Source organism: Sminthopsis crassicaudata, chromosome 1 (genome assembly GCF_048593235.1).
Source record: "Sminthopsis crassicaudata isolate SCR6 chromosome 1, ASM4859323v1, whole genome shotgun sequence".
NCBI classification, from domain to species: Eukaryota; Metazoa; Chordata; class Mammalia; order Dasyuromorphia; family Dasyuridae; genus Sminthopsis; species Sminthopsis crassicaudata.
The window spans coordinates 46,432,099-46,442,581 of NC_133617.1; the positions used below are offsets into that span (position 1 = coordinate 46,432,099).

At 53.9% G+C, this 10,483-nt stretch overlaps 1 protein-coding gene across 2 annotated transcripts; it reads right to left on the bottom strand.

Moving 5' to 3' along the window:
• Window positions 1–35: 35 nt before the first annotated feature.
• On the bottom strand, window positions 36–10,392 carry XAB2 (XPA binding protein 2). 2 transcript variants are annotated; one of them, XM_074300650.1, is made up of 19 exons: window positions 10,200–10,392; window positions 7,635–7,783; window positions 7,383–7,506; window positions 7,091–7,288; window positions 6,785–6,919; window positions 6,129–6,293; window positions 4,747–4,891; window positions 4,400–4,551; window positions 4,047–4,166; window positions 3,810–3,941; window positions 3,579–3,710; window positions 2,940–3,053; window positions 2,008–2,170; window positions 1,678–1,868; window positions 906–1,028; window positions 637–808; window positions 420–549; window positions 215–321; window positions 36–136 (listed from the first exon to the last, which is right to left on the bottom strand). In XM_074300650.1, the coding sequence occupies exons 1-19, from the start codon at window positions 10,350–10,352 to the stop codon at window positions 75–77; spliced, it is 2,667 nt and encodes an 888-aa protein (XP_074156751.1). In that variant the 5' UTR covers window positions 10,353–10,392; the 3' UTR covers window positions 36–74. The 2 variants fall into 2 exon arrangements, with proteins under 2 accessions (XP_074156751.1, XP_074156760.1); XM_074300659.1 differs by having other exon boundaries at window positions 10,196–10,338.
• Between the last annotated feature and the right edge of the window lie 91 nt (window positions 10,393–10,483).

A 10,483-nucleotide genomic window follows, 5' to 3' on the forward strand; every position in this document is an offset into this window, starting at 1 on the left:
GTTCACACGTGTTTGCATAAAACCAGTGGCTGAGAGAAGTACAAACATAAAGAATTTATTGTGGGTGATCGGCATCAGTCTTCCTTGAGGCTCCCAAAGACCGTGGCTGGCACGCTCTGCTGCTCCAGCGACACCTCTGGGGAAAGGAAGGGAGGAGGTGAGAAGTGCTTCCAACCAGGGCCAGGGCTGGTGTGCTGAGGGCCCCCCCACTCACCATTGGGCTGCAGGTCCTCCTCTTCCTCTTCCTCCTCCCCTATCTCAATCTCCTCTGGGTTGGCCTGCTGGGCCAGTTCGGCCAGCTCCGAGCGGGAGGCGTCACTCCTGGGGAAAGAGAAGCTGGCCCTCAGTCCTTGCCCCACCCCAAGGCCCACAGTCCCCAGGGCCCGACCCTGCCCGCCTCCCAGACTCCGGGTGCCCACCTGACAAAGAGGATCTTGCCCTGGGAGCGCGAAGGCTGGTCCCGCTCCGCCTCTGCCGCCAGCTGCTCGGCCCGGTGCTCCAGAAGCTTCATGTCATCCATCCCGCTCTGTCCAGGGGCGAGGTCAGACACTGGGGGAAGAGAGGTGGGTCAGGCCCCAGGACTGGCAGTGACTGGTGGCCCAGAGATGTGGGCTGGCCTGAGGGGCTGCTGCTCACCAGTGCCTGTGGCATTGCTGTACACCTTCAGCATCTGGGAGGCCATGAAGTTGACTTGGGTGTTGTACGTGGCCTGGACGCTGCGCCGGATCCGAAGCATCTCACGGATGGTGTCCTCGTTCCCGTGCCGGATCTCGAAGTCCTTCCACGTCTGCCAGAACGTTCCCGTCGTCTGGGGGTTGGCAGCACAAGGGAGGTGGTCAGGGGGACCCCGCCAGCCTGGGATGCTTGCCCTGCCTCCCACCCCAGCTGAGCCTCAGGCTCCCTACCCGAGGATCGCAGATCTGTGAGCAGAAGCTATAGATGGCCCGGGCCCGGTCGATCTCCCCCAGTTTACATTCCATATCAGCAAAGCGAAGACACATTTCTCTTGCGTGCTCGTCTGACAACACCTGAAATCCAGAGGAGAGAGTGGGGCCTGAGGGGGCTGGGGCTACTGTGACCCACAGCACCCCCCAGGCAGATTCCTGCCCACGTGGCATCCTCAGTCACTCTAGGGCCTCCAGGATAATGGAAAGAGCTCCTTTTCTTCCTGCAGAGGATGCCGGCTACAACATCTTCATCCTCAGCCCACCTCCCAGCTGGGGCTGGCTAGTCAGCGTGCCACTGACCAATAGGAGGCCCAGTCTCCAGCCTCTTTTTTTTTTAACTTTTTACTCCTCATTCCATCTCCACCTCCTCGGAGTGTGCAGATCCTCCTAAACTTGTGGCTAGACTGAGAGGGGCCCGAGTCATAGGAAGTGGGTCAATGCTTGGCAGCTGGGCTGGGCACAGAGAAAAAAGGGTGGGCTCCAAGCACTAGGCGGAGTGAGCCAGGGGAAAATATCAGGATTGGAGAATTACCGGAGGAGACCTTAGAGAGCATGTTTCAAGGCTCCCATTCTGTAGGTGAGAAAGCTGGGAAAGCAGAGAAGGGATGGACGGACCCGAGGAAAGAAATGGTAGACGGTAGAAGGGCAAGGCCCTGACTTTGCTTTCCCTGGGATCTATACCCTATCCCACCAGCCCAACCCTGATCCCCAGCCCTGCCCGTCCTGGCACCTCGATGGCTTTCTGGTAGATGCTGCGGGTGTGGGTGACCCCATAGATCTCAGCGGCACGTTTGATGTAAATGTTGAACATTTCATGTTGCTGGGAGGGCTCCACGGCACGGGTGGCCCGCTCGTACACAGCCATGGCATGGCGGGCCAGCCCCCACTCTTCCTCCAGCCGAGCATACAACAGGTAGAGAGCTGAGATGGGGGAGAAGAACATCAGGGCCTGGAGCTGCTCAGAAAGCACGTGGGAGCCTACCCTGAATCCCTCTCTCCCCACAGACACACGTGGCCCCCATCTCCACTGGGGCCTCCCCTCACTCATAGCCCCCCTCACTTTTGGCGTATTTGGGGGGACAGCCATCCAGCGCTTGTTCGAATAGGTCCCGGGCCCGCTCCAGCTTGCGGCCTCCATAACGAGCAATAAACTTGGTCAGGTATGTGCTCCAGATGTCCGACACATTGGGCCACTTAAAAAGTGAGATGCCCCGCTCGTAGGCCTGGAAAGGAAGGGGAGACATGGAGCTTGCCCGGAGAATGGGCCTGCATACACGTGACAGACGTCTGGGGATTGAGCACCAGGGGCCAGAGCTAAGCCCAGTTTTCCTAATTATTTGCTCACCCTACCCCGAAGGAAGAGGCCAGAAGTTTGTCCTGGGTCTCCAAAGCACTAAAGGCTGGTGAGGGCGTGCATTCAAACCCAGGTTCTTTTGATACCAAATTTTATGCTTACTCTACCTCTGCTTTCTCATCTGTAAAACGGGCATCATAAAACTTCTCTTATCTTGTGACATCTCCGAAATCTTAGAGTCCATCTCATCTAAGCCCCCCCAAGCTAGGATGTCCCCTTCTGCTACACCCTTGCCTTTCCTGGAAGGCCTCTGGGGAGGCCTATACCACACAGTCCTAATTGCCAGGAAATCTGTGCTTCTCTCAGGCCTTCATTTGTCTCATTGTACCTTCTCCCATTGCTCCTCCTTCTGCCTCTGGGACCAAAGGGAACGTGTAAAAATCTAACTCCCACATGACAGCCGTCACATGTGGATCGCTATTCACGTCCCGGGAGGGATTCTCCAGGCTGGTGACATCCCAAACTCCACCAGAGCCTGGCACTGCACTGGCCCCTGGGAGGCCCTAAGCATGCCACTTCTAGAAGTGAAGCTAGTGTGGCATGAGCAGGAGCTGGTTAGCCCTCCCTCCCCCCGGCATCTTCCCTGCAAGGGAACCTCTTTGTAAACTGGTCTAGAAATGGCAGCTCTCCTCACCCACCTTGAAGCTCTCTTCAAAGTAACTGTGCTCCTCCAGGAACATGGCATAATTGATGACAATCTGGGGGGTGGCAATGCGCAGGTCCAGGATCCGCTCGTACACGGCCTTGGTGGACTGTGGACAGTGACAGGGACACAAATGGGGCACATGGGGTGGGGGGGGCACCATTTCCCATGACTCAGACCCCACCTCTGCGCCTCTGCTTTTCTCATGTGGAGACACAGTGCTCGGGGTGTGTGCCCCCAGCAGGGAGTCTAGGATTGACTTGACTTCCTTTGGGACTAGTGTGCTTTGCTGCTCAATCAATGACCTAAGGGTCATTAAGAGCCCACTGGGTGACAGCCGTGCTTGATCTGGGAGAGACTGTGGGATGATGTCACCTGTGCAAAGGCAGTCTAGGCGGGGTGGAGCCAGGAACGAGGTTGCTAACAGAGAACACGGCCCAGCTTCCAGGGGGCCGGGGCCTGTGCTGCACTCTGGGTGCCAAGATCACTTCTCCCTTCTGGGAGACAAGTGCTCCAGAGGGGGTGAACGAGGCCACTAAAGGTCGTTACTGACTCAGGAAAGGCTTTGGGAAGCCGGCCTGGGGGAGGAAAGGCGTGCCAAGGTGTTTTTGGAGATTCCCTGGGAAGCACTCACCTGGAAGGTGCCCAGACTCTCCTCCAGGTCAGCCAGCATAGACCACACCTTCAAGGACTTGTAGACCCGATTCTGCACGGGCTCAGAACCATCAAAGTACTCGGCCCGGCGGGCAGGCAGGGCAGTCGCCTTCTGCGGGGGACAAGAAGACACATCTGGGGTCACCACAACCCCCAAAAGTGAGCTCCTGCCTGTCCTTCCTGCAGGCCCTTCCCCATGACAGCCACGTACCCGCAGCAGCCGCAGGGCCTGGTCATAGTTGTCGTGCCTGAGCTCCATCTCGCCGTACTCACACCATACACTGGCCAAATCCTCCACCTGTTTGAAGTTCACCTTGGTGGCCTTCTCCAGGATGGTGCGGGCCTAGGCAGGCAAAAAGAGTACCTGGGGCTTCAGATGGAACCAGCCCCACCAACAACCTCCCACAGTCTCCCTGCTCCCCCCATATTCCCCTCCCTCCCAGCTTACATCATCCAGCTGCCCGTTATCCTCATAGAACTTGGCAAAGGCAACCCACAGTGTGTGGGGTTTGCCTGTGGCCTTGAAGGGATCCACGGTCTGTACAGCCTCGGTGTATGTGTTGATGACCTGGAGGAGACAGAAGTGGGCCTTGGATGCTCACCTGGGTTTGTGTAGAGTCCGGGGATGCGGGGCTGGGATGGGCGGGAGGTGGGGTGGGGAGGAGAGAGGCTCTGAGTACAGAAGGATGCTTCAGGGGACCGGGGAGGAGAAAGGCAGGGGTATCTGTGTGGGAGTGGTGGTCAGGATAGGCAGAGGGAGTGGAGGAAGAGGAGGGGCTCTGGGTTTGGAAGGCATCTCACCTCTCTGGGTCGGCCCTGATGCAGGGCCACTCGCTTGTGCCACTCATGCACGTGGTGTGGGTTCTGGCGTAGCAGGACACTATTGAGCAGGAGGGGCCGGCGACTGATAAGCTGCTCAAAGCGCGCCAAACGCAGCTCCAGGTCCACGTCATCTGAGGCAAAAGCAGCAGCAACAATGAGCCAGGGGATAAAAGACAGGACCCTCCAAGTGGCCACACTCTAAAGGTATGATAGCCCCTCTGAGGTGCCCACCCTCCAGCCTGCACGGCCTGGCCCCTCTGAGGTGCCCACCTTCCAGACCACATTCCACATGGCTTGGCTCTTCTGGCTCTATCCACCCCCCTCACCTTCTTCCTCCCGCCCCAGCTCGGAAGTTGTCTCCATCTTGGCTGCAATCATGCTCTCCTCAAACTGGGCATAGCTGTCAAACACCTGGGTAAAGTCTCGTACGGTCATCACTGTCTGGATTGCTTCCTCATACACGTCACGGGCCTGAGATACAGAGAGCATCATGAACACATCCTGCCTCCCCCTCGGATGTCTTGTGTCCATCTTGGGCAGTGCCCAATGTTAGGAACCAGGAAGTGGCCATAAAGAGCCCTGGTTCTAATACTGACACATTCTATTATCCTGAGGACATCACCTTTTATATCTGTACAATAGCGATAAAATTTGCTCCTACAGAGCTCCTAGGACTTTTGTGAAGGAAATACCACATAAAATTTGAGAGTTAAATAAATGCTTGATAATTGGAAAAATTAATTAAAACATGCTCCAATCTAATCAGCATTTATTAAGGGCCTATTGTGTATGTGGCACAGAAAAACCAAATCATGTCCTCAAAAAAGGTAACATTTTACTGAATGAGACTGATACAACATAGAAACAGATAAGAGCATTCATGATCACTGGAGGCATAGAAGGGAAAGAACACTAACCAATGGGGCCAGGAAAAACTTCCCCTGGAAGATGTCCAGGCCCCTCCTGAAAAGGAGAAGCCAGGAAGGGGGAGACCGCAGGCATGGGGCAGAGAGCTCTGAGCAAGGCAAGAAAGGGGAAATGGGATGTCAAGGGCAGACAACAGCAGCACCACAGGGGACACTGGTGCCGGGTACTATTGGCCTTAACATATATTGAACTCCTTGCCATTTATGGGAGGTGGGGGAAAGGGGGAAAATTTGGAACATAAGGTTTTGCGAAGGCCAATGTTGAAGAATTATCCATGTATATGTTTCCCGTTCCCCCCCCCCCCAGGCTGGGGTTAAGTGACTTGCCCAGGGTCACACAGCCAGGAAGTGTTAAGTGTCTGAGTCTGCATTTGAACTCGGGTCCTCCTGAATTCAAGGCTGGTGCTCTATCCACTGCGCCACCTGGCCGCCCTCTCATGTATATGTTTTGAAAATAAAACTTTAATAAAAATAAGTAAATAAAACAAAAAAAAAAAAGAAAAAGAAACAAGCAAAAAAAGGCCGAGTACACATCTGGCTTCAGATACTACCTAGTTGAGTAATCCTGGACAAGTCCAGTCATTTAACTCTTTGCCTCAGGTTCTTCATCTTTAAAATAGGGATAATAAGAACCCATTCTTGCCAGGATTGATATGAGGATCAAATGAGATATTAAGTGTTTGGCACAGTAGGTGCTTACCTAATGTCAGCTATCATTATAGAGGGAAGAGGGACATGGATAGACTTGAGGTAATTTGGACACCTAGGTCCAGGTCCGGTACCTTCTCAAAGTGTCCACTTCGGATGTAGTAGTCAGCCAGGGAGCACCAGAGCTTGCCGAGCTGGTCAGTGAAGCGCGTGAGACCCCCTCGGATAATGGCACCCACATTTAAGGACTGTACTTTGTCAGGATTTTGGGAGATCAGGTCACAAAGTTCATGCCACAGCTGGAGAGAAGAGGGAGAAAGGCTCAACCCACAGCTCCATGGGCCCTTGCCTGGAGCTTGGGAGGGGTGAGTGTGAGTGTGTGAGTGTGTGTGTGTGTGTGTGTGTGTGTGTGTGTGTGTGTGTGTGTGTGCATGAGGTATATGAGTCAGCGTATGGAACTGTGATAGCCAAGAAGGCGGCAGGGTGTAAGGACAAGCTCTCCAGGTCTGGAGCCCCAGGAGCTCCTGGACCCGAAGCCTGGCCCTGCTACTTATTACCTAGGTGATCGCAGACAGCCTCTTCTCTTCTGGGGGCCTCAGTTTCCTCATCTGCAAAATGAGGGGTTGAAACTGATGACCTGCCAAATCCTTGCCTGCTCTGGATCTCAGCAATGCCATGAGCGTGTGTGCCTGTGTGGCCGTGTAAGCATCTGTGTGGGGAGGGCAAGGTTTGGGTGTTTGGGGCCTCGGGAGCTCTGAAGGGGCCCGGGGGCTGGGCAGGGGAGCCTGACCTGGTAGTTGGACTTTCCTTCCTTGGACACAAATCGTTCATCATTGACCACAGTTGCCAGGCGCTGAGCTGCCTCATCCAGCCGGTCGATGGAGCGTAGATACTCGATGTATTCCTCTGCACTCTCGGGGCTCAGCTGGGGACACCCCAACAAAGAAACTGGTCAGTGTTTTCTTGTGTCTCCCTTACCCCCTGCCTCAAGATGTCCTTGTCCTCTCCTTCTCTGGGGCCCATTTCACTGGGTTTTGAGGGTCAGAGGGCATAGGACAGGAAATCGTACAGCCACCCACTCCCCTGCCAGGCTCACCTTGAGGAAGCGGCGGTATACACGCACTGCAGTCTCAGGCAGAGGGTGGGAACGTACAAATCGAAGATAGAGGGGCCAGATGCGTGAGTGCTGAGTGATAGGCAGAGCTCTCAGAGCACGGTCAAAAGTGCGCCGGGTCCGAGTAATACGACCTTGCTCCATCAAGAACTGGCAGTAATCCAACCACAGACGCGGCATCTGGAACAGGGAGAAGGCAGAAGTCCCTCGCACTCCCCTCTCTCCAGTCCCAGACACCTCAGATTCCTTCTGCCCCCTGGGCCCAAGGACTCACCTTGTGCATGAAGACCAAGGCCCGCTCATGACAGTTGTTGACATCCTCATAGGCAGGGTCAGTCACACAGCGACGCTTCACCTGGGCCCGGCGGGCTTTCAAGTAGTGGTACCAAAGCTTGTAACTGGGTGACAAGAGGGGACACCATCAGAGCCTTTTACTTTTCCTTGCCCAAGCTCCACCTTCCTGTACTGAAGTGCCTTGTGGGGGAAGGGGAAAGAGGGGAGGCTGGAAAGCTGGAGGGTCCCTTACCTCCCAGGCAGCTCCTTGAGGGCTCGCTCATAGAGCAGATTGAGCACAGCCTGCGACGCACTCTGCTTGAACTCAATGTACCGAAACCAACACTTGACGGAGAAAGGATTGCGAAGGATTTCCTCCTCATACTGCAAATCCTCCTCTTCCTAAGGAGACAAGAGGCCAGAGTGTCGCTACCAAGTCAGGTCTCCTCCATCCCAAAACTCACCCCAGCAATAAGGGGTCTCACGGAGACAAGTCCTGCATTTGGAATCAGGAGTCCAGGCTGACAATCCCATCATCTACATTTCCTGTGATGTTGAGCAAATCACTTCATTTCTGGGCTCCCCGCTCCAATTACCTTTCAATTTACTCACTAAGTTCCCATCCCCTTTCTGTGCAAGCACCCAGCAGACTTTCCCATACATATTAAGTATGTTATAGTATATCCTAGATAAATATATGTGTGCAGAACCGAATTTTTTTAACACCTGGAATTATCAAAGCAGAATGAGATAGCCTGGAGGCAGTGGGTTCCTCCTTTTTTGAAGCCTTCATGAAATAGCAAGGTGACCACCTATTAAGCTTGATATAGAAGGAATTCTTATTTGGGTACAGGTTGTATTAGAAAGACACCGAAGTCTCTTCTAATTCTGAGACCGTCTATGTCTTTGACTGGACAGATGCTCCTGTAGGGTTCCTACCGGGTTCGGTGGTCTGTCTAATAAAATGATCTTCCAAGTCTAAATCCTCCATTACCTTATTTCCCCGGGTTATCTAGTCTCTGCATCTGGCTCAGAGTTCCTCAGAAACATCCTCTTGACTTCTTGCACTTTTGTTTTTCTTCCCAAGTTATTTTTACCTTCTGAATCCAACTCTTCTTGTGTGACAAGAGAACTGTTTGGTTCTGCACACATATATTTTATCTAGGACATACTATAGCACATTTAGTATGTATGGGACTGCCTGCCACCTAGGGGAGGGGATGGAGGGAAGGAGGGGAAAATTCGGCACAGAAGGGAGTGCAAGGGATAACGTTGTAAAAAATTACCCATGCATGTGTACTGTCCAAAAAAAAAAGTTAAAAAAAAAAAAAAAAAAAAAAGAACAATTTCCCCCTGCTCCAAAAAAACAAAAAACAAACAAAAAAACCTCCCGTCCTCTCTTTTCTCTCTATCCTCGATCATCACAGCAACAGCCTCCTTTTGGCTCCCATCTCCCCCATCCGCACCATTCTGCCACCACTGTCCAGGGCTTGCATTCTGCAGCCAGTCCTGATCCAACTCAATTCACTCCACATTTATTAATTACAGCAGAGCACTTCACAAGGCCCTGATACAGAGCTTAAGTAATTATAGAATCTCAGACCTGAATGGATCTGAAAGGGCAGTCAGGCTCCATACTTATAATAATAGTAACATTTACAGAGTTTACTATGTTCCAGTACTACGCTAAGTGCTTTAATAACATTCCCTAACATTCACATACTAAGTGACAGACACTATACTAACTGCTTTAATAATAAAAACAGTTAAGATTCAGGTAGCACTTACTTAGAGTGTGCCAGACACTGCGCTAAGTGCTTTAATGACAGCAGCTAACACTCACACAGCACTCGTTACACGCCCAGCACTGTGCTAAGTACTTTGCAATTATTATCTCCTTTCATTTTGATAACAATAGGGAAGTAGGTGCTATTATCACTCCCATTTTACAGATGAGGAAACTGAGGTAAATAGAGGCTAAGCGCCTTGCCCAGAGTCACACAACTAGGTAGTGTCGGAGGCAGGCCGTCCTGACCCCTCTCGGAGCTCCATCCCCCACAGTGGAAGCGCTAGATGTCCAGTGACGGGGAACAATGCTCTCGTGGGGCAGCACTACCTTTATGTCCTTCCTTACATCAAACCCAGATCCCCTTCTTCTAAATTTCCGCACTTCGCCCCCCGGATCCAAGCGGAGGAACAACGGATAATCTGACTAAGCGCAGCAGAGGCCGGGGGAAGCCTGGAAAGTTGTAACTGACTCGGCGGGAGGCCCCGGAGGGCCTGAGGACGGCCGGGCCGGGCTTCAGAGGCTGCCAGGGATGCAACCGGTGAAGAAGGGGGCGCGGAGCTGTCCGGGCAGCGCGGGCGGAAGACCAGGATCCCTGTCTCCACAGGGGATAACACATTGGGAAAGAGGCTACATTGTGGCAAGCCCGGAGCACCGTGCAGAGTCTGCGGTTTACTGGGGATTTCCGAGCAGATTTCAGCCCCCGGGGAGCTCCTTAAGGTCGGAATCCTTTTCTCGGCTTCGCTCGAGAATGGCAGCGGTTCCCTAGGTTCACCCCGAGCCCCCTCCGCTTTGTCTCAAGAAATGCACAGGAGAAAAGCGCCCAGTAGACGCCGGCCGGCGCAGCCTGCACCTAGCCCGTTCCCAGGTTAGCCGAGGCTTTTTCACGCGCCGCACTCTCCCCAGGCTTCCCGGAGCCGCGCCTGCGCACTCCTTGCCTCCGTGGGGCTGGCTCCCCATCCTAAGTTTCAGAGCCCGCCCGCCGCCTCGTGGAGCGTACAGCGTCCGTGCGCTCCTCCCGCTCGTACTCACGAAGAAGAGGTCGGTTCTCTCAGACCGAGTCTTCAGCTTTGCCTCGGCTGGGACCGCATCCCCGATCTCGGGCATCCCCGCTTCTTCCCGGGCTGTAGTCACCAGCCTTAACACTGCGATCCCGCCTCCATCCGTTCTAGCGCTGTTCCTCATTGGCCGGCTGCAACCCACTTCCGTGCCCTTCCTCAGAACAACTTCCGCCTGTTCTGGACTAGGAGAAGAGGCGGGACAACTTCACCGCTCACTTCCGCTTTGGGCCTCTCGGGCCAATAGACTCTAGCGTC